Source organism: Python bivittatus, unplaced genomic scaffold, assembly GCF_059951505.1.
Source record: "Python bivittatus isolate LINGU-HERP-01145 unplaced genomic scaffold, Pbiv_v1 ctg000240_np1212, whole genome shotgun sequence".
Taxonomy (NCBI): Eukaryota; Metazoa; Chordata; class Lepidosauria; order Squamata; family Pythonidae; genus Python; species Python bivittatus.
In genome coordinates, this window is record NW_028277051.1 from 239,107 (window position 1) to 261,597 (window position 22,491).

General features: G+C 54.2%; 1 protein-coding gene across 2 annotated transcripts; it reads right to left on the reverse strand.

Moving 5' to 3' along the window:
* Nucleotides 1-340: 340 nt before the first annotated feature.
* Nucleotides 341-22,389, reverse strand: PRPF8 (pre-mRNA processing factor 8). 2 transcript variants are annotated; one of them, XM_088138630.1, is made up of 44 exons: nucleotides 22,234-22,389; nucleotides 21,543-21,703; nucleotides 19,545-19,659; nucleotides 19,241-19,409; nucleotides 18,058-18,222; nucleotides 17,748-17,966; nucleotides 17,158-17,370; nucleotides 16,635-16,760; nucleotides 16,273-16,378; nucleotides 15,520-15,710; nucleotides 15,203-15,322; nucleotides 14,841-15,030; nucleotides 14,507-14,626; nucleotides 14,295-14,429; nucleotides 13,728-13,857; nucleotides 11,498-11,694; nucleotides 11,196-11,402; nucleotides 10,941-11,104; nucleotides 9,951-10,077; nucleotides 9,624-9,816; nucleotides 9,167-9,354; nucleotides 8,846-9,084; nucleotides 8,330-8,476; nucleotides 8,015-8,225; nucleotides 7,808-7,924; nucleotides 7,469-7,716; nucleotides 7,199-7,378; nucleotides 6,756-6,891; nucleotides 6,222-6,391; nucleotides 6,004-6,133; nucleotides 5,670-5,816; nucleotides 4,782-4,942; nucleotides 4,482-4,673; nucleotides 4,050-4,287; nucleotides 3,802-3,930; nucleotides 3,575-3,688; nucleotides 3,202-3,375; nucleotides 2,879-3,072; nucleotides 2,460-2,699; nucleotides 2,216-2,357; nucleotides 1,608-1,748; nucleotides 1,309-1,448; nucleotides 1,012-1,214; nucleotides 341-671 (listed from the first exon to the last, which is right to left on the reverse strand). In XM_088138630.1, exons 3-44 carry the CDS (start codon nucleotides 19,642-19,644, stop codon nucleotides 517-519), a joined length of 7,008 nt encoding a protein of 2,335 aa, XP_087994756.1. In that variant the 5' UTR covers nucleotides 19,645-19,659; nucleotides 21,543-21,703; nucleotides 22,234-22,389; the 3' UTR covers nucleotides 341-516. The 2 variants fall into 2 exon arrangements, with proteins under 2 accessions (XP_087994756.1, XP_087994755.1); XM_088138629.1 differs by lacking the exon at nucleotides 21,543-21,703 and having other exon boundaries at nucleotides 22,234-22,388.
* Between the last annotated feature and the right edge of the window lie 102 nt (nucleotides 22,390-22,491).

Consider the following 22,491-nt stretch of genomic DNA (forward strand, 5'->3'; position numbering starts at 1 on the left):
AGTTTCGACGGAACCAAAAGTACATATTTTGCTTGCAAGGAGGGGGCGTCAACACAGACCGCGCCTTGCCTTGCCTTGCCGCCGACAAACGGCTCCGTTCCCTCCGGAGCTGTCCGCGCGGCTCCGCTCAGCGGCTAGAAAGTCTGCAGGATCCCCTTTGGCCAGCATCAGTCTAAGCAGCCCCCACCCTCCTTTCCTCTGAGAAGAGAGCAGGGCACCGTTCACGAACCAACCGTGAAGGGACCCATTGGGAACTAGGGAACTCCACCCAGGTGCCCCCCCCATTTTCTACCATCCCTCGAAATTGAGTTGTTGGGATTTTGAGAGATTATGCAACAGACACCTTTATACAAAATTTTATTAAACAACTGAAACCACAGGGGGATGCTGACACTATACAGAAACACATCACGCGCAAGCCCAATGAAATGCGGAGATTCAGGCAGGGAGGGGGAGGAAGTGCGGACGCTGAAGGCTCCCTCCCTCGGGAATTCGGCTTGGCCAGCTCCTGCCCTCCTAGGCGTAGAGGTCCTCCCGATCCGCGGAATACACCTCCCCCTCCTGCAGGAGGGCAAAGTTGAGGAAGTGAGAGGGGCGATGGACCTCGTGGTAAAACTCCTTTGGGTTTGCCAGCTGTAACTCGTATTTCATGTTGGGATCATGGCGAACGCCTGTAACAGAGAAGCAGTCCTGCTCCAGAGCCTGGAATGGCCAGGGACGCTCTCAAAAGGGGGCAGCAGCAGGGCACCCCTCCCGGCTTCTGAGCAAAAGGCCTATGCGAGCACGGGGGCAGCGGAAAATGGAATGCGGGGGGGGCTGGAGGGTGCCCGCACCACTTCCGAGCCTCCTCCTGCCATTCCTTGGCCAGCCACCAAGGGGGACAGCAGGCTGCAACTCCCAGTTTGAAGGACCCACGGGGAAAGGCCGAAAGCGGGAGGGCGGGCAGGCTGGCCAACAAAGGGCGGCCACGGGGGCAGGAAGGGACGGAGGATCCCCATTTCTCCAACTCACCCATGAAGTTGTAATTCCAGGAGCCCTGCGCTGGCACCATGAAGAAGCCGAGGAAGCGGTCGGACAGCAACATCTGCACCCTCTCGTAGTGGGAGGGCAGGTAGCCCTTGGGGTTGTTGCCTTTGTCCGTGTTCTGCCTGCCCCACTCGTAGCCACTGGGGGTCAACTTATAGGCCGTTAGGGTGCAGGAGCCGGGAGTGAAACTGCAAGAGGAGAAGCCGTGGCAGTGAAGGGTGGCCGGTCAGCTACTCGCTGCCCCAAACCCCCACCCCTCGCAGAACAGCGTCTCGGACTGACCTGCAGGTTATGATGATGGTCTTCTCCCCATCCCAGGAGGGGTTCTCGGCCATGACTTTGGCGTGGGTGGTGACATCTTGCGGAGAGAGCTGGGGAGACTCATTTGGCTGTGTGTGAATCCATCCCAGGGGCTCCATTTCCTACATTTTGGGAAGAAGAAAGTCCAGGGACCGTAGCTGTTTTTCTGAGGTGCCAAGTCAAGCGATGTCAAGAAGAGCCCCAACCACCTCCTCCTCAGAAACAAAACACAGTAGAGCCGCCCCCCCCCCCCCAATTTGGGGCACTCCAAAGAGATTTACCTTGAGGTACTCATGCTGCGGCAGCTGGCCAGGGAGGTGGACCGTCTGATGGGTTCCCCACTGAGGCACCATCACAATACACCGGATCTCCTTCACCTGAGGGTTGTCTGGGGGACTCACCCCATAGAGGTACCCTGCAATCTGCGGGGAGAGAGAGGCAGGTTCACCCGGGGCAACTCGCAGGCGAGTGTCTTTGCAAAGAGAAGCTTGAAAGAGGGAGAGAAGCTGGGCTGGCCAAACTCGTGGGATGGTCCTAAGGGACAGAGCGGGACACTCTTGTAACGCCGCCAGGCGCCTGCTCTGTTGAAGAATGTGCAGCAAGTTCTTGAGTTGTTGTTCTGGCTTTGTTCTCCCTGAGCCAGCCTTTTGAAATACCCATTCTAGGACTTTCTTTTTTTGGAGGAAACTAGAAAACGTGGTACAAAAATAGCATTTTATGAAGAGCAAACTACAACAGCTAGAATTGAGCCCACAACCGGCATACCAAAAACACATGAGGGACAGAAATAGGGGATGGTCGGGGATGGTTCGGAGGAGGGAAACATGGTGGCAGCCAGTCGAGAACCCCTTGCCAAGAGCAGCTGGGCTGGCATTGTGAGGAGGGGCACCTGAGCTCGCAGGTCCGAAATGCAAATGAACTTCTTCAGGACGTTCTTGGGCAGGATGTAGGTGTAGCCGGTCTCTTTGATGTCATCCGAGGAGACGTAGATGTGGTTTGTGCGCAAGTGGAGGTTGGCAGCAGAGATGGCCCTGGAAGAGGAAGCGAAGGCTGTGACTGCGTGTGCCAAGACCGGGTCCTCCCCTGCCCTCCCTGCCAGCTCAGCCCAAACCCTCTGGGCCCCTGCTGCCCACCTGACACGCCACTCCGTCTTGGAGGAGAAGGTCTGCGTCTCGTAGTTGCTGGTGGTGGAGGTGATGATCTCATCGCCATGCTTGTTGACTGTCCGCGTCTGGGTGGCTGTCAGCTGGGACTGTTCCTTGGTCTGCTTCTCGATCTCAGCAATCTGCTGCCGCTGCTGGGAGGGAGCTGAGATCTCCATGCCAAGGATGATGTCCCGGATCTCCGACTGGGTCAAGGAAGCCACGTTCACGCTAGCAAAGAGTGGGCAGGAAAGGTGAGGGTGTGCAGACAGGAGCCTTTAAGACTTCAGGGGCTGGAAGTGCTGTACAGATTCTTCTGTCCCCGACCTGCCAGGCAGAGCAGGAACCTCATCCATTTAACTCTGCGGCACAAGGGGAAGGGACGCCAAGGCGCCCACTCAGCAACGTACTTGTTCTTCTTGCCGTAGTCAGCCAAGATCAAGTCCTTCAGCTGCACTTCCACTTTGATCCACTCCTCGTCTGTCAAGGTAGGCCAGATGTGGTGAGGCTCTGTGATTGTAGTCTTGTCGGGCTTCAAGATGACTTTGGCTCGATCGTTGTTCACGTGCAAGGCCCGCAGGATGAGGATCAGGCGAGAGAAGGCCTGGAAGGAGAGAAAGCACGATTAGCGTAACATGCCCACCAGAAAGCTGCTTTTCTTTCAGAGGCACACGGCACCTCGAGCGTGCCCGGGCCTGCACAACAGCACCACGGGGAACCACAGGCCCTGTACCGTGTAGGAAGAAATGGTCTTCAACCAGTCGTCATAAAGGTTGAAGAGAACCATCTGCGGTTCTGTCGCCTTCAAGATGAGGTCCCCAAATTTCTCCACCTTCAGACAGGCCTGGAAGGGCAGCTGCAGCTCTGAGCCCTTGATCACAATGTTGGGGAAATCCAGCAAGTGCACCTGTAAGGAGAGCAAAGGCCGCGTGGGGGAGGGGGTGATTAGGCAACCCAATGGCCCAAGGCATCCTGCCTGTCGCTGACGGGAGCGCCAGGCTGTGGCCCTATGCTGTGCCTCCCGTCCTCCTAACACAGCAGTGACAGCTCAGGCTACAAGAGGCTTCCTCTCCTCTCTTCCGGCGTTGCATCCCCCCTCAGCCTACCTCCAAGGGGTCCAACATGCCCTTCCGGGTGACAATAATCTGCTTGGGCTGCTCCTCTACAGGCAGTGACCGGATCAGAGCCGCCACCTCCTCTGCAGTCTTCCACTTAGCCAACTGGAAAAGGAGGAAGCAACTGCAAGTTAATGAACAAGGCCTAGAAGGGGTCAAGGAGGCCTGCCTCCCCCCTCCAAGAGAACAGGTGGCCAGGGAGCTAGTCCAAACCTCACCTGACCCAAGCGCTTTTGTCCAGCCCACACAGAAGTATGGATGATCTTCAAGAAGAGCTGCCCAGTCCGAGGGTTGAAGATGAAGATGGCCCCATTGATTGGCTTCGTCGTCAAGTTTCCTTCAAAGGTCTAAAAGGAACTGCAGATCAGGAGGTGCCCAGCCCAACCCCCGCCCTCAATGTACCAGGAGGAGATAGCCCACAGCAGCGCTCTGTATCCTCCTGTCACCAAGCAAGCAGTTCCCTCACCTTGTGGATGGTGACCCTGTAAACGTTGGTGTCATCCACAAACCATATGATCTGGTTGGAGAAGAGCTCCCCGTAGTTCTGTGAGGAGAGGTAGGGCTCGGTGGGCTCTGAGGAGTAGAGCTGCAACCCCTTGCGAATCCGCTCCCTCAGCACATACAAGGCTGGGTTTGCTTTCATAATCTTGGCCATGGCCTGTTGGATCAGTGGCTTGCTTCCGGGGAACCAATTTCCATAGGCGCTGGGAGGAAGGGAGGGGAAAGAGAACAGTATGAGTCATGGAAGGCAAGACCCCCTTCCCAAGAGAACCTGGCTCTTTCAAATGAGCTCAAACAGTTCAACTATGTCACATCCTGAATTCTGCGGCCAACTCTGACTGATCCACCGAGTCTGCCAGATCTCTGGACCAGTGCAATTCCCAGAGCTCCTCCTTACCTGTGCAAGTTGTAGGCCAGGTCAATGGCAATGAGGACCCCAGTAGGGGAGGGGTAAATACTCATATTGTCAGTTGTGTAGTCCAGGAACTTTGCCCGGGCATAACGCTCAATGTCATGTGAATCATAGTCTCCCCAACGCAGTTGGATGTCAATCCAATACTTCTGGGTGGTGGTACTGTCCATCACATCCCTGAGCAGCAGAAGAGGAGGAAGAACAGGAGGCCATCAGCATGCAGGAAGCAGGCAGAGGGGGCTGGAGATCAGCTCCAAGCTCCGCTTCCAGAAGCAGTGAGCTTACTTAGAGTCTGCCAGCAGGGAGGGCCGGGAGACGTTCCACTTGTAAGAGGCAAAGAGGAGGATGTCTGCGCAGGACGAGTTCATCTTGTACGATTTCCTGGGATGGATTGTCTCCTTCTGCACTGTCTCAATCTCCAAGGCATCCAGCTCCTGGTCAAACACCTGGGAGCCAACAGAATTTTGAGAGGAGGGAGAAGTTGAGAGCAAGTGAGCGTCAGGTTCAGCCAGCGCAGCACGGCTAGGAACTTGCCCAGCTGCGCTTTAGTCAGTTTTACCGCTCGAGCGCTAGCGCAGAAGAGGAAGTGCGAAACCGCAAACTAATGAATGGGCCAGCTGGCGCCGCTTTACTGGATGGCCACGGGTGCTAGGAAGAGCAATCAGTTCCCTGGCTTTGCGCAAAGACCCAACGAAGGCAATGACCCCGCCAGCGGCTAACAACAATCAAAGAACAACAGAACTGGGCTGAACCTGACATTAGAGTAAAAGGGGGGATTACAGTGGGCAATCTGTAATCCGCAATGGGGCTAGCGGGGGATTGGGACAACTATAAATTGTATGGGAAGATGTGCCAAGCCAGTCCTGGCTTTGCTTGTAACTGTTGCGTTACGCTCGAGTAAACCTCTTTTGTGAACCACACATGTCACGGGAGTTTCTCTTGTCGAATGGGGCATTCCTTACAGTGAGAAGATCCTCTTGGGGAAGGGGACCTGAGATCCTAGGGAAGAGGAGGCTTCACCTGGAGACCAACAATGCTGCTTGGCTGAGAGGCCATCATGCTAGAGAAGACTGAGCAGGGGGAGCTCGGCCATCTGGGCTTATCTGCTTGGAGGCTCCAGAGCTGGGATGTGGGGAAAGCATAGGGCCAAGACTGGGCCCTCTCCGCCTTTACCTGGCACAGGTCCATGACAATGCTTTCGTGGATTTTTTGCCACAAGTGAGCCCGGAAGATCTGAATCAGGGAGATCTTCAATGTGGGAATTTTGCCATGCATAAAGATGCCAGTCAGGTCCAGCTGCACCTGGAAGCCCACATACACCTGCCAGAAGAGAGGGCAAGAACGTCCATCAAATGAGGACCGGCACCTTGCCTCACAAACCCCTAGCCCAGAAGGCAAAGTGTGGAAAGGCAGAGGCCATCTTCCCACTGACCCCCAAAATTCTGGGGAGGATAAGCTAGCTCAGGCCAGAAGGAGCCCCGTTGCACTTGATGGGAACACAACTCACGTTGGCCCTGTTGATGGTGGGAGACCACCACAGGGTGAACCTTCGGTTGGGGATCTGGTTGAGACCCGAGCGCTGGGCGTTGGTCAGCTTCTTCCACTTCATGGACTCTTCAAAGCCACTGGCTTTTTCCCTGAACAGACGGGACACAAGGACAAGTCATGCCTGAAGTGCAGAGAGGCCTTCTCTCCCTGAAGGCTAAGGCACTTGGCATTTCTTACCAAAAGAGACCTTCCCAGGTGGGGAAGTAGGTGCCCTTGAACAGCGTGTGCTCCAGGATGCCCTCCACTCCACCAAGTGCCTGGATCATATCTGTGCGGTAGTTGTTCAGATTCCATAGCTTCCCATCGTGGCGTTGATGTGTCCACCAGAATGGGTTCTGCTTCAGCACCTGGGGAGGGAAGAGAGAATGGGATAGGCTCATTCTTGGAAGGGGGCGCAGCACTGGTAGCCCCGGAACCTTTGTGACCAGCAACAGCACAAGCCTCTTCCAGTAAAAGGGATGATGGCCCCACTTTGATACTTTTTCAAAAGGCCCTGAAGACATGGTTTTACCAGCAGGCCTGGGGATCCCAGGTTGATACGGAGCCCATCAAGTGTAAATGTGTTGTTGTCGCCAGGGGGGTGGGGGGGTGTAGTGGGTTTTGTATTTTGGGTTTTTATTTCTGTAAGTCTCCTGGAATCACCGTGAGTGAGTTGGGTGGCCATATAAATTGCTTAAATAAATAAATGTGCTTCAGAGTGCGGCCTCAGACCTGGTACTGCTTGAAATCAGTCCTGACTCTCCAACCCTTGTCATAGGCAAGAGTGTGCCGGTCCTTTTGGAAGAGGGTGTTGATACGTGGAATGCCTCTGTCCCACGAGTCCTCCAAGTCCTCCAGAGTCAGACGCCTGGAACAGGGAGAATGAATGAGACTGGCTGAACCAAAGGCTGATTGATTTGCACAATATGCCTAACCAGGCCCAGGAAAGGCCCACCATCAGACAGGATACTAAGTTCAGTCCTTTTAACCTGGGTCAACTTTTTCTGAGGCCTAGCGTGATTTACAGACCCAGCCTGTTCAGTATGCTTCTAGTTCCTGTATTGTGCTGAGAAGAAAATGGATTAATTCAAGAGCTACTTTCTCCTTCTGGGCAAGTCTGGCCAGGGGGCCCCTTCTGCATCAGCCCAAGAGACTGCCTCCTGCCCCAAACCCACCTGTTCTGAGCAATGGCCTCCTGACGTTTGAGGGCGTATTCAGCCCACACCCGCTGGGAGTCGATGAATTCACTCTCCCATGGCTGGATATATCGGTACAGATTGGGGATCAGCTGGTCCTCCTCGTGGCTCATCCCAGACCGGAAGTGAGTGATGCCTACGTCAGTTTGCTTGGACCACCTAAGGAATACACAGATTGCTTAGCGATCAACCTGAAGAGACTTGCTCAGCTGGCAAGGTCCTTCTCTGCAGGTGGAGCAACTGCCTCACCTGAGGTCAGACTGAGGGATCAGGACGTGGCCCATGGACAGCATGCCCAGCCCTCCCAGCTCCTTGGGGGTATAGAAGACAACAGGTGGGAAGCGGCTGGGCATCTTGGAGTTCAGGCCGATCTTGATCCGAGTCTGGATCTTGTTCTCGCACTTGACCAGCAAGTCCAGCAGCTCCTGGGTGTTCACCACAGCCTCTCGGAAGTAGGTCATCAGGCCAATCAGGGCTGTGTTCCACTTGTTCACAATCTGCAAACAGAAAAGGAGGACGATACCTCAGGCGCTCCCGATGCTGGCAAAGAAGGGCCTGCATCGAGACCTTCTCCCCCAGCCTCCTTGCCTTTGTGAAGGTGGTGGATCCCGAGGCCATCAGGATCTGCCTGACGCGGTTGTGGAACCTTTGCATCGACTCATCGTCCACTCGCAAGAAACACTGGGCTGTGCGTTCCTTTGTCACCTACGAGAGCAGAGACCGCAGAGACTGACTGAGTGGGCAGGACGCTTTGCCAGCCCTTCATAAGCAAGCTCGCCCCAGAGGAACCCCCACCTCGTTCTGCAAATTCCACACGCCATCCTTGTGGGTGAACTCTTCGTAGCTGGTCCGACACTTGGGCAGGATGCGACACTCAAAGCCGCACATGTTGAAGAGGAGGTTGGGGTTGTCCTTGCTGTACACCGACACGAAGCTGTTCTCCCACTGTACTGTGGTGACAGAGCGAGGCAGCCGATTCTTGATGTCCCAGAACACAGCGCGGCCCCTGCGAGGGAGAAGCGTTGAGCCGACGGGGCTGGCCCTCCGGCCTCCGCCCCTCGAACCCAGAGGAAGACAGGGTGGCAGCCATCCCACCAGCCGCACACTCACAGGTTGACGTCATGCTTCATGAGGCGCATGCGAGCATCACGGGGCCAGCACTTCTTGTTGTTATAGCCAACAATGTTCTCGTTGTTTGGATCAGGGTGCTCGGTGAGGTAGCGCTGGATCAGGTCCCTGGCCTCATCCGCGGTGAACCTGCAGAAAGGCAGCCCAGGGGCTTCAACCCTGTCCACACGCTGGGGCCCGGGCAGGACTACACCTCCACCCTGGAGCCTGTGAGGTCCCAGCTGCCTGAATGCCAGCGCTGCCCAGCCTAGCACTGGGAGAACCAGCAACCCAGACAGCAAAAGCAGCCTGCCGGACAGGAGGGTCACAGCGAACAGAGCAAGGCTGCAGCGCCTCTCGGAACCCCCCGCCTCTGGCTCCTGCTCCCTCCCAACAAGGGCCACCCTGTGGCCACCAGCACCCAGCTCGTGGAAAGTGCAGAGCAGGGGCCTCCACCACAGCGCTGCCATCCCCCTTTCCTACCAGGCAACCAAAAGGAATCCGCCCCCCGCCTGGTACCTGAAAAAGATGTGGATGCGGTCGATGTATCTGCAGAAGAGGCGGATCGGGTGGGCCACCTCTGTGGCAAGGTCTTGGAAGCTGAGGAAATCATTGGGCATCTGGGGGGGCCCAGCCATCTCGCTGGCCCGGTGCAGGCCAAGCACCAGCAGGTCCATCACGAGGCCATAATACTGGACAATGAAGGAGGCAAACTGCAGGCCCCGGATGATCCCGTAGGAGTTGGTGTGATTCATGTCCTGGGTGGATGCAGGAGAAGAGGGTCAAGACTGCCTCTGGGGTCATACCCATGCGAGGAGCAGAGAAGCCTGCTCGGCCTACCTTGTAATTGATGACCACGTTGTTCTTGGCTGTCATGTAGTCAGCGATGTTGTGGTCGACAATGAGGCGCAGCAGTCTGTTGAGCAGCGTCAAGTCGATCTTCTCATACATCTTCTCAAAGCGGGACTCGAGCATGACGTTGCATTCCCCTTCGCTGGTCTCCCACACATCTTGCAGGTTGTTAATGCCTGAAAGCCATCAGAAAGCGTAAGGAAGATGGCAAGAAAGGAAGCACCCTTTGCATCCTACAGCGAGGAGCCAGAGGCCCGGGCGGCCAGTCGTGTTCCTCTCAGCCTTCCTGGAATGATTGGAAGTTCCTGGCCCGGACCATCCCGATCCCTTCTTCCCCCCAGAACCACACAGCCAACACAAACACCCATTGCTGTCTCGGGGCAGGTCACCCAGTGTTAGAGGAGAATGGATGATTTTACCAGTGAGACCCTATGCCCAGACTCACCCTGGCACCACTTGTATACTAGCAACGGAGGGGGCTCTGTGTCAGCTGGTTTGATCCACGGAGGGAAGAGACGCCTCTTGTCGGCCTCATACCACAGGTATTGGTCCAGATAGGCATCTGTAATCTTCTCCAGAGGCTCCACGTCATAGACAGGGACCAGGTGGCTGTAGAGGTCCATAAACTCAATGCCCACCTGGCCAAGGAAAATGCTGGTCAGGGCACTCTCACATTAGGAAACAGTCCCTTCCGTGCAATCATGCACTGTGGCAAAGGATGCGAAACCCCCGATGACCCCAAAACTGCACTCTCTTCCTTGCCAAGGCTCACCTCCTTGAAGGCTCGCTGGGTCAGCAAATGTCGCTTGATGCGGGAAAGGGCCTCGTGAGGGTTATCGTACGCCTGCTCAATGAGGCCTAACTCCTCCCGCTGGGACTGGTTCAGACGAGATTTCACGCTGGAGGAAGGAAGTACAGTTTGGGAGAACAGCTCTTAGATGGCCCTTCCAAGAGGACCCATTGAAAGAGAGCTCTGGGAAGCCAAGTCAGATGTGACAGAATTAGGCAGGTAAACACAGTGTGCCATCTGCCACATGATCTCCCAGACATAAAGAGCGTAGTTACAGCTGATAAGCTCAGCACGGAAAACAGCTGGGATAAAAAGAAATAAGGCCTTTTCACACATACAGTCTCTCATGAGAGGGAAGAGGAATTTGAAACGGGCTAAGGAGTTGGCAAGAAGGGACAGGGAAAAGATGGCTAGCAAACCAAACTGAATTTAGGCAGTTTCAGGGTACTGAAGATACGCAAGTCCTGGGTGATGGAAGATTACTAAACAGGAGTCAGCATAGGGATGGCTATGCACAGAGGAGGAGATAACCCTGAAAGGGAGAATCTACCTGGTGCATGTTTCCTGAGGGAGAAGAAAATCTAAAGAAAAGATCCACCATTTGCTAACCGTAATAGGTTGCTGGGTAAATTCTAACAAAAGCCCTTGATTACGTGGAAATTTAATACTAGCTGTACACCAATACAGCAGCAGAGGCATGACTGTTCCCAGCCAGAAGTTAACCTCTGTAGTGCAGAGCAAATAAGGGCCATACGTCCATTCGCCATATCCCACTGTCTTCTGAAGATCTTCCGAACACTTCACCTGAATGCTACTTCCATAGTTAGCCTTGCTTGGCTGAAACTAATATTCTTCTATCCTGAAACGTTACAATTTTTTTTAATAAAAGCGGTTGGGTGCTGCATTGTCTGTTCGATCTTGAGAGTCCTAGACCTCCCCATCACCCATCCACCCTCCCCCCCATCAGCCTACCTGTAAGCTTCTTTCAGCCTCTCCAAGGCCAAGATCAGGAGCTTGGTGTCGTGCTTGTAGGAGAGGGGAGGGAAAGGGATGGGCGAGAAACGCCGGCTCTCCAGCCAATGCACCGTGGTGGTGTAAACGGCGACAGCCTCCTCCGCAGTGATGTACGGACCATCCTGCAGACAGACCACAGCAAGGTCAACACTGGACCGCCCGCAGCAAGCCAACGCTGTGGACCACCCGCAGACGGGCCCAGGAGAGGCTCACCTTCAGGTAATTGTGCTGCCTCTCCTGCTCAGCCTTCAGGTACAGCCGAGTCAGGCGGCCCAGGTTCTTCTTGCAGACGGTCTTGTCCACGGTGGCACCGCGGCGGATGCGCTCCCGGTTGTAGTGCGCTGTGTTGGTCCACCAGTCTGCTTTGGCCTTCACGTACCGCAAGATCATGTTCTCAATAGGAGTTGGCAGCCCCGGTACCTGGCAGTGGGAAGGGAGGCAAAGGGAGAAGCTGACCTCATGGTGGAAAGGCTGACTTCACGGTGAGGGGGCCGCGGGGACCTCCGGGCACTTGCCTTCCAAGGGATATTGGCCTTCCAGCATCGCCAGGCTTCGCTCAGGTGCTGCAGGATGGTCCGGGCCTTGTTCTGCTTGATCCCCTCGGGCATCATGTCCAGGATATCGTGCATCACTGCAGCACGCAGCTCCAGGTCAAAGTGTGACTCCACCCGCTGCTTGGTGACAGTCTTGGCCACACCCTTTGAGTGGCGGCCTGGAAGGAAAGAGGAAAAGCGGTTCACCGGCAGGGCCACTCCTTGGACCTTCCAGCAGGCTGCTGGATCTCCCCAGGGGGACAGGAAAGCTCCAAAAGTCCTCTCAGCTTTTCTAGGTTGATTGGGAAGGACTTTGATTCTCTGAGGAAAAGTTATCAATTGCAGCACAGAAGAAGCAGGGAAAACGGACAAGAAGTGCACTGACTCGTCCAGGTGAATCAGAATTTATTTTGGACCACAGCTAGAGAGAGTCCCTTATCCAGTCAGGTTTCATGCCCAGTTGCACTGGCTGGTCTTGTGGATGGCTTTCGACACCGCTAACCGTGCCACCCATCCAGGACAACAGTGAAGGCTGAGAGTAGGGGCCCTCTACCTCTGCTTCAGGGGCTCTCCTCTTTCCTGAGTGGCCAGTTCCAGTGATGGCAGTGGGAGGGGAGAGATCGGGGCTATTAGAGGGAGCCAAAGGTTCTGGTCCTCTCTTCTGTTGCTTAACTCCACTGGGAGAGATCACCCACTAGCTTGGGGTCAGGCCGCAGCACTATCCTGAGGCCAGTTACAGACCTCTACCCCAGGCCGGGCAGGAGATGCAACAGAGCACGTGACCTGGTGCTGGGAGTGGTGAGGATTTGGAGGGGGAGAAACAGGCCTAGCCCATGCATTTGGAAGCCAACTGTTTGCAGAGCTAATCCCTCTCTGACTCTCATTGGAGCTGTGCTCCCCCCAGATGTAGCTGGTTTGCCATCGGGGGATTCTCCTAGAGTCACAGCTGCTGCTTGAACAAAGGGTGGAGGCTGTGGCCAGGAGGGTCCTCACCCAATTACATTTTGTGTGCCAGCTGTAGCCATTTCTGGAAGAGGAAGCTTCGCTTTCGGTCACTTGTGCTCTTGCTGCCGCGTGGAGGGGCTACTGCAACTCGGCCTAAATGGGGCCGCCTCCAAAAGTATCAGAAAGCTACAGCTGGTTCAGCATGTAGCAGTCTGAATCCTCATGGAAGAACCAAGGTCCACCCGCATAACACCGCTACTCTGGGGGCTGCATGGATTGCCACCAAGCTTCCAGCACAATTCTGAGTGCTGGCCATCACTGTGAAAGCTCTGCACGGCTCAGATCCTGGATATCTCCGGCTTCTCCAAGCTGAATCTGCGTGCTTGCTGAGGGCCCCCACTCTGAGGAGTGCCATCTTCAGGGACCCCATACTCAAACCTTCTCAGGTATGGCCCCCTTCCTCTGGAACAAGTGAGCTCCTCTCTAGATTTCTGAACAGCCATGAAGGCATTCAGGACCTCTAAGAGTTCTGCTGCCTGAAGAGTGACCCACTGCAGCCCTTTCACTGCTATGCTGACTGATTGACTTTTAATGGTGAAATGAAATGATTAATTGGGTTAACAGGCTACTCCAACTGAAGCCAATTCAGATTAAGGCAGGCACGCTGGGGTCCCTGACCAAAAAGCTAGTTGCCGTGGTTTGCAGCAGTTGCAATTTCCTCACACCGCCAGAGCAGAACCAGAAGAAGTGCACTGCAGTGGTCGAGACTGGATGTCACCAAGACGTGGATGCCTGCTGGTCGTTCTGACCAGCTGAAGAAGAGCCACGGGTGGTGCACTAGCCACCATTGTGCCAATCCCGTGGCAGCTGGATGCCAAGCAGCACGGCCAAACTGTGACCCGTTCTTTCTGAGAAGAGCAATGTCATCCAGAACAGACTCCCCCCCCATCAGTCCATCTGCCTTGGCTTAATTTACGTTCAATTAAGTGCTGGGCTTGTTTCTTCTAATCTTGTTTCTTAACTATCCACACAGGACAAAAGGTGCCTCTGGAGGGTTAATAAAACTTCAGGAAATCATCCCGGGGGAAAAAACAACACGGGATTACAAAGAGGACCCAACGTTATACCAAGATTCACCAGCAGAGCATTCAGCTGACGACCGCCTCTCGTTTGCCACAGGATCGGGCATTTAGCTGTGGAGTGCTGCTTAAGGAGGCCTGAATGGCCCCATTCAAGCCAGCCTTGTACAAGACAGGGCTCTGCTTACCTTCAAACTGCCTGGCCAGGAGGTTGCCCAGCCATCGCTCCAGCAGAGGCGTAATACCTCTCATGAAGAAGAGCCACACGCGCCAGCCCGGAGCCCAGAAACCACAGCCGGGGCCCTTCCCCACCGGCCCCTAGACAAGGAAAGGAAAAGCTGAACTGGCATACTGGCCTGCAGGTTTCATGGGAGCCACGTGACATGGCGTGGCGCCCAGTACCTTCAGGACTGTCTGAACGGGAACTGACCCACCTGACCTACTGCTGCTCGCACCCCCATCCATGAGATTCACGGAGGCCCTGCTGCAGTGCCCATATGTTGGGACGGCCTCCCGCTTGAACGCAGGTTGGCCTGCTGGAAATTACTGCAAATGGCGCTGTTCCGGGGGCATGACTGCACTATGGCCTTCCGATTTAGGGTTCTGTACTTAAGTACTGTTAATCTGTTACAGAATGTGGTTTATTTCCTGTAAACCAGCGAGGATCTTGGGTTTGCAGTGCAGAATAAATCGCATAAACAAACAGGTCCCAGCCCTCCAGCTCAGCTGCTCCCAAAGCCCTCAGCTGCACTCACCGTGTTGAAGCGGTAATAAATGAGGTGCTTGAGGTCTTTGCACATCCGGATCTGCCGCATCAGCTTGTATTTGTACCGGTACATCCCCGTCAGCTGCCCGACGTGGGCAAAAATGTACTGGAGGCCGTCTGCCAGCTGCGGAGAGGAACAGCAGTGAGTCGCAGGGCCTCCCGAGCCTCCCAGCTCTCCCGCAGCAGGACGGCGCCACCCACCTGGAACGCATCCACGTTTCCTAGCCTGTACTGGACGTGGCTGTCCACCACCAGTTTGGTCAGGCGCAGCACCTCGCGGCACAGGTGGAAGGCGTTGCCAAAGCGGGATTTCTTCCTTTCCTATCGAGCGAGAGGGCAGTCCTTGAGGAGGAGGAGGAGGAGGAGGAGGAGGAGGAGGGCGGCGGCGGCGGCGGCGGGTGGGACCCCCCCACAGGGCCAGCCCCAGTCAATTCCTCCGACGGCGCGGCTGACGGGAACGGGGGATGCCCACCACTGTGCCGTGACGAACCAGCATTGGGCTGCTGGCAAGGCGGGGGGGGGGAGCAGCGGGCACCTTGGTGGTGAGGGTCTTGACGGGTTTCAGGTTGAAGTTGTAGTCCAGGTGGAGGTAGTTGAGGTTCTTGCGGTGGATCAGGAGGTTGAGCATGTTGTAGCCCTGGCGGCAGACCTGGAGCCCCACCTCCACCCAGTCCAGCTTGGTGGACTGGAAGAACTTAGTCGCCTTAAAGGAGCGGAAGAGGTACCTAGAGGCAGGAGAGAAAGGGCTGCCTGAACGCACCAGACTGGCCGGGCTCTTTCAGGGTTGCCCGGTACCGCCAAGGGGCAGAAGATGCCCTGGCCACCCCCGCGTTTACGGCCCTTCTCCAAAGGGAGGCAAAGCACCCACAGGAGGGGAGGCGGAAGAGGGCTACCCACCTCTTCTTTTGTGCCTTGGGGGGCCTGTGCTTGAGTGCGTTTAAGACATAGTACTTCAGAAGCTTCTGGTAGGAAACCCGCACTTTCACAGGCTGCCCGGCGGGGCAGTGCTCTCGGTACCTGGCAGCCAAGGGAGAAACACCAAAGTCCTCAGCATGCGCAGAATTAGAGCAGAACCCCAACTGGCAAGAACAGATTTGTCCAAGGTGGGAGGTGAGGAACAGACCTTGCAAAGGTCCTTCAGAAGGAAAATGGGTTTAAAAGCGCTTTCGGCTGCAGGGAGACAATTGGGCGACCTCGGGCTCTGCTATCCTTACCAGTTCTTGACAAGCGGTATGTCAAGGGCTCGACGGGTCCGGCCGGAGCGCAGGTTGAAGGGCCGTGGTGCCCACAGCAGGGCAATGCCGTTGGCCGTGTTGTCCGTGTAAAGAGGGGTCTCCTTGAGGAATGGCTCCACAAACTCCGGCAGCTCAAACTCTTCGTCGTCATCGGGGAGCGGCTCCTGGCTCTGGGAGGATCAGACAGACGGTCAGCGCTCTCCTCCCAAAGAGGACTCCAAACCCACCTCTGAGGCCGCCAAGGAAGCAAACCTCTCCTCTGCTGGGGCAGACAGTCAGGCCCTTTGCTGGGACAGTTCTCGAGGACTGGACGGTGCTCGCGGAGCTGGAGGATCCCAGCCACTGTGACGTTTGCACGTAAAGAGCCTCCAGTACCCACCCTTCATTTTCCTAAGTTCCTACAGATGGTCAAGTGAAAGCCACAGACAGGGTAGAGCGCTCCCTGCAAGCAACCGCTTGTTCTTTTGACAGACTGATTCCTATTCTTTGGGATGTTATCAAAAGTAGCATTTTCCCCCTTATTTCTGCCCCCTATTAGTTTGTTTTAGTCTCTTGGTGGCTCTTATATTTGCTGAAACAAAACTGTTTCTTGAAGTCGTTACTGCTTTTACGGTATGCTATATTTTCATTTCTACCCGAAGATACTCCGGGGACCTTTTAGGGATGGAAATGGGCAGAAGCAAAAATGCAGGTCTGTTGCTCATTTATTCAGGAACCACCAAATGAACTCACCTTAACTGAATGTCTGTGTGAAATGGGATTAATGAGAGGATCAAAGTAGAAAGCTGGCAGGTCTGGATCCTCAGTTTTGATGAAGACCACATTGGGGGTATGATACCTGCAGAGGATATAATGCTGTTAGACCAAGGATGCACCTCCTGCCCCTGCCAAATAGGTCCTCCAGATGCTGCCATCGCTTTAACTGTATTTAATTTCAATTGAATCTCTTGGGTTCTTGTCCAAAGGTCCACCCATTTGGTGGAGTGCAGCATCCAGGGTGCCAAGGGCCAACCGTGAACCGCAGCACACTTCCCTGCCCTTTCTTCTCTCCCCCGCCAGCCTCAGCTCAGATCAGCCAGCCCACAAAATCTCACCAAGTGAGGTGGACATGATGGGGAAGGTTGTTGTAGAGGTACGGGAAGGCAATCTTGTACTCAGTCCGGATAGGTTGCCGGATGATAATTTTGTTGATGTCATTGAATTCATTCCAGTCCTCGTCCCTTTGAAGTGACAAGAGGAAGAGTCGCTGTTGGAGGGGCTGCTTGGAGAGCTGGCCTGAGAGGGCAGACTGGGCTCTACGGTCCCAGGCTGCCTCCCCACCCCAGCAGAAATTAAAAGATCCGCTCACACGACTGCTGGGCCCACACACCACCTTAAACCTTCAAGCTGAGTCAGCAAGACCCAACAGCCGTGCTCACAAGTACCACAACCTTCTCAAACCAATAACTGCAATAACAATGCCTGGGATGGCCCAATGAGTGTTATGACAACTCAGCCACTTGGATGCAATGCAAGGAGGCCCTGCAAGCAAGCCCTCTGCTCCTCCCACAGACCCCTAACAATCTTGCATTCCCCCATACCCCCCGCAGCCTTCAAGGCAAAGTCTCCGCAACTTACTGCAGGTTGATGTCTCGAACCAGGGGCTCAAACTTGGGCCCCCCCGGGATGGCCATGTTGAGAGCCTTGGAGGTAAAGAAGGCCTTCAGGTCAAAGAGGTAAAAGTAGTTGTCGTCAACAAGGTCTGTGAGAAGCTGGTTGGCCAGGCGGTAGAGTGTGGACATCATGGGGAGGGTGAACTGCCATCGCTGGTAGGTGGAACCGTTGACATACCTGCAGTCCAGAAGAGAGTGTGATGTCACCGAGGTCCCTGTCAGGCTGCTTTTAGCAACTGCCTTTTTATACAAACACTTTGTTCTGCACGCAAGAACTTAGGGTCCTCAGGTTACTTCTGCAGCTTTTCTGGACTCCCCACAGGATCAGAGCATTAACTGCAGCGACAGAAAATGGTCTCTCTCCTTGAAGCAGGAGGCACCTGGAACCTTTCTGCTGACCCAGCAAAGGGAGACACATGCCCTGCTCCAGGATCCAGCCCCTACCTCAGGCCTGGGAGCTGGTGCCTCATCAGTTCTCTGGTCTGGGGCGGGGGGAGGGGACTTGGCACCATTTCTTATCCCCTGTCCAAGAAGAGAACTACTAAGGATACCCACTTGCGGTTGTCTTTCAGGGGCTGGTGATCGTAGAACCAGTCCAAGACAGGAGCATCTTCCTCAGGATCCAGCTCCAACTGGATGGCTTCCAGGGGCTCCACATCCAGGATGTTGTCTGCATAGTCAAGGGGTGGCTCTTCATCATCAAAGGGCGGGAAGCGCATTCGCTTGAAGTGCCGCCGGTCCCTCTTCTCCCGTCTCATCATGATCCACATGGACCTTGGAATAAATGAAATTCGAAGCATCAGCCATGGTCCAAGGCCAATCCCGGGCTTCTGCCCCCAAGGGCCAGCTGGGGAGGCTCTCTTACCCCCACTGGGCGATGTACACCGGCTCAATCACCCACGGGATCTCGTTCACAAAGGAAATGGCTCCGGTGATGTGGTATAGGACAGGCACATCACGGATCTGCTCCCAGGGCATTGGCATGTTCTCCAGGAGCTTCAGAACTGCATGAGGCATGTACTTCAGGGCCCTGAGAGGGAGGGAGGGGGGAGGGAGGGAAAGAGGTGAAGCACATTATACCCATCCTAGTGTTAGGCCGAGTCATCACGTCACGTTGGCCGGTCAGCACAGCCATTACAACGCAGGGAAGGGCTGGCAGGAAAGGTCTGCTCAGCTACCGGAGTGTAATTCTCAAAATACTCAGGAATTTCACTGCAAGAAACAAGCACAAAAACCTACAAAGGCCCTTCAGTCTAGCCTGGTGGGAGAGAATGTAAACCTGGCCTTGGAAAGGGGGAAGAGAGCAATGAACTGCTAAAGGAAAAGGCAACTCTGTCCTGGGAAAGTGGACAGCCTGAGAAAGAAACTCAAAACAACCCCGTCTCAATTTGGTTTGGTATAAGATGGGGCAGAGAGAACTCTGAGGTTCTGTTATTCTACCCTACAACAATAAAGCACGTTCCTAGATTCTCTGCTGCTTCTGTTTCTTGGCCTACCTCAAAGGCTGACATCCATCTTGATGTCCCATTTGAATAAGTTAGTGAAAAGTACTGCTGGCTATTGCAGCAGGAGATTCCTGTGAGTGAAGACCCCAACGGAATCCTCCAGCTACGTAGTCTGTCCTTTTGGGACTCTGCCCAGGGCCAGGTGCAAACCCCCTCAGGCTACATACCCCAAAAGGAATCTGAAGTGATGTGACTAACATGCCCTACCTCTTCCTCCTCTAGCTCTGTCAATGCAGCATCCAGATCAGTGCATTTTAAGAGACTTAACAAAATGCCAAACCAAGAAATACAAGGAGTCTTCTGGGGTTCAAACTGCTGCAAACTGAACCAGAACACTCAACCTTTGACCACCCAAAACATCTACTGGACAGCATCAAGCAAACACAGTCTGAGATCTTCTCAATGAAAATATGCATGTTGGAGCTGAGAAGTGCACAAACTCAGCCAAGCCTCACATCAGGCTTTTTCTCAGTGAAAAAGTAGCTTCCGCAATTGCCCAACACCCCAGTTCAAGCAAGCAGCAGCATTTTTTCCAATTCTCACCCCAAATACACTCGCTTGTCATGACGGAATTTCCTGTTGGTCATGTCCCCGTGATCACGGATGATTTTCCTCACATGTTCAGGTGGCATGTCCTCCTTTTGGGCATCCACAAAGCCAAACTTCCTCTTCTCAGCATAGCGCTTGGCCTGCAACTGCTGCCATTTGCGGGCTGCAAGGAGAAAGCCCCCTCCCCCGCATGAAAGCCTCTTCACTCAGCCCCTGGGATCCCCCCACCCACCTCCAGCAGAGAGCAACTGGGACAAAGCCTCTTCCCCTCAGGCGCCCACATGTGCCACAATCATACCTTTCTCCTGCAATTTCTCTTCCGACATGTAATCAGGCAGTGGAGTCAAGGGCGTAGGCATGGGGGGGCAAGGTCCGCGGAAAGGGAACACTCCTGCCATGGTGAGGAATGCAAGCTGGGAAAAAGAAGAGAGACCATCTCTGACTAAGAGAGAGGCAGAGGCAGACCCCTTTTTCTACCGGCTCCATGTTTCCTCTTAGGCGATACAATACACCTTCCTGCTCTCCTAAGCACATGAACTCCTGGAGAAGCAGAAGAAACAGGAAGCAGCAGCAAATTGGTGGCTTAATCTAGAAAGTATCTCTAGGGGACTAAATAATATTTTATAAAAGTGTAGACTAACTACAAAGAAAAATGACTACCACTGACCCTGCAGTCCCAACACAGAGCCAAATTCACCTGCAGAGCTTCACAGGAAACATTTATTTTTCTTATTTACAGCTGATCACCACCTACCTGCTCATTATACTTCATCTCAAACCTCAGGATGACTTCCAGTTTCTACCAGCAGAATCTTAAAAACCACAGTAGCATCTTAAAAAGAATCTTAAAAAGCAAGTAGCAGTTTTGCACTGCTAATTTGCATGGGGAAATACAAATTAGAAAAATGAAAATGAGCACAGAAATGTCCAGAAGGGTAGCTACAAGGCTGAAATAACAGGTAAAAACTAACACGTTTGGAACAATCCCTGCGGATTAGGGATAATTTTTCTAGGTTCTTGACCTGCTTCTCTCCACATCATTCTCTATACAGAAAAAGCACAGGATGCAGGAGGACAAAAACAGACCTCGTGAAAAGCGAATGGGAGATGGATCTGCTCAGGCTTGCAAGAGCATCTCCAGGCCAGTTTGATGGCTAGCTGGTTGCTCCTTAACAATCTGTTACCAAAGCCATGCAAAGCAGCAGCTCTCTTATAAAAACTGCAAGTACCCTGGAAGGGGGCGCCAAAGGTTTATGGCTTTCGTTGGAGCCCTTCCACCCTGCCCACCCCACAATTCAATCACAGGCCCTTCTTTGGCATCCCTGCTTCTGTACCCCAAACAGGCATTGAGGCCCAAGGCCTTGTATCATCCCTAGCAGAAATGGGAAAAGCAGGCTGAGACCCTGATTTCAAGTTGGATCTTGAGACTTGGCTCCATAGGAAGTAGAGGAACTTGTAGTGGTAAGAACACTGGGGGAACCCTGGCGATATAATCCTGGAATTCTTGATTTTAAAAGCACAACTGCAGATAATGCCAATGAGGAGAAAAAGAAATGGGGGAAGGCCACGTAGCTATCCAAAATGTGTAACGAACACTTCTGAACATGAAGAGGACCAGGAGACACAGGAATAGTACAAACAGGTACCCCAGGGGTACTGAAAGAAATGGCTGATAGTCTGGCTGAACCCACATTTGAGCTTTGAGAAATCCTGAGAACTGGTGTGTGCCAGATGACTGGAGAAGAGCAAACATTGTTCTTTTATTTGAAAAGGGGAAGACACTATCTGGGAAGATTCTAGAGCAAATCAGAAAGGGACAGACCCACAAGCACTTTGAAAACAATGCAACAATTAACAGAAATCAGCATATATTCACTAAGAATACATTGTGTCAGACTAATTTTATCCCTAGGATTGTAGGAATGCTGTTACATATGTTTGCTTGCAGAAAACATCTAATACCCCATGAGATGCAGATTAGCAAACAAATTACTTGTAGGTTGGATGACCGAATGCTCAGCGGGTCCTCATCAAACTGAATAAAGGCACTGAATGGGGCACCATAAGAATTAGTTCTAGGACCTTAATTATTTTATTAATGATTTGGATTAAGAGTTGAAAGAAATAACTATCAGCTTTTCAGACAGTGCAAAAAGGGCTCCAACAGCTAACATCCTTGAATACAGAAATAAAATTCAACACAATCTTGATGCACTGAAAGTGAGCCGAAAGTAACAGAATGAAAATTAACAGGGAGAAGTGCAAACCAAATGCAGTGCCGTGGGACTGAGGATACCTGGCTTAGTAATTTTGGGACAGCGGTTGATGCAGACTGCAACGCGATGCGGCTGCCAAGAAGACAAATGCCGTTTTAAACTGCATCAGCAGAAGTATAACCTCCAAACAGTATTCTGCCTTGGTCAGATGTCCAGTTCCGGGAGCCGCGTCTTAAAAAGGCTTCAGATAAACAGGAACAGGTTCAGAGAAGAGCGGGGAGGACAACAAAGGGTCAGAAACTGAATCTTGACCAGGGAAGACCGACGGGAGGCCTATTCTTCAAGAAGAAGAGCGCAGGACGCTGAGCGAGGCCCAAGTCACCGGGACGCAGACGCTCAACGGGGAACCGACGAGCCAGGTCAAAGGGGGCAGCGACCAATGGGAGGCGGCGGTGGCTCCAGCTCCAGGGGGAGAAAAGGGCCAGGGACGGGCAGCCCGCGGAAAAGACGACGGAGGGGGACTGCGAGAGCAGCCGCAGCGGGCAGGACCAGGGCCGGGGGCTGATGCCCCGAGGAGGCGGGAGCCGTTATCGGGGGCCCGCGCCGAGCAGAGAGACGGGCTGGACGACCTCCGCGGCCCCTTCGAACGGGAGGACCGTCCTGCTCCGGCGCCGCCCCCCCCCCGCCCGCAGGCAAAGCGGGATGGAAAGGCCGAGGCTGCTCCGGGCCGAGCGGAGCGCGCGCGGAAAGAGATCCCGGGCGCTCCCGCACCTGTCTTCCCCACGCGGGGCTCCGGCCACCGCCGCACTCGCTGGCTCCGACCAGAGACTCCCTTCTCCTTCGCTGCAGACGCGCGAAACTCCGATAATGGCGGCACCGCGACGAGCACTGCTCTGCACGATCCCCGCTAAGACTGCGCAGGCGCAGGGCTCCGGAACCGGATGTGGAGGCGGGACCGGGACTGGGGGTCACCAATAAGCATCGGCTCCGAATGCTTTCTCCCTTCGCCTCGGAAGCGGTCGAAGTCCT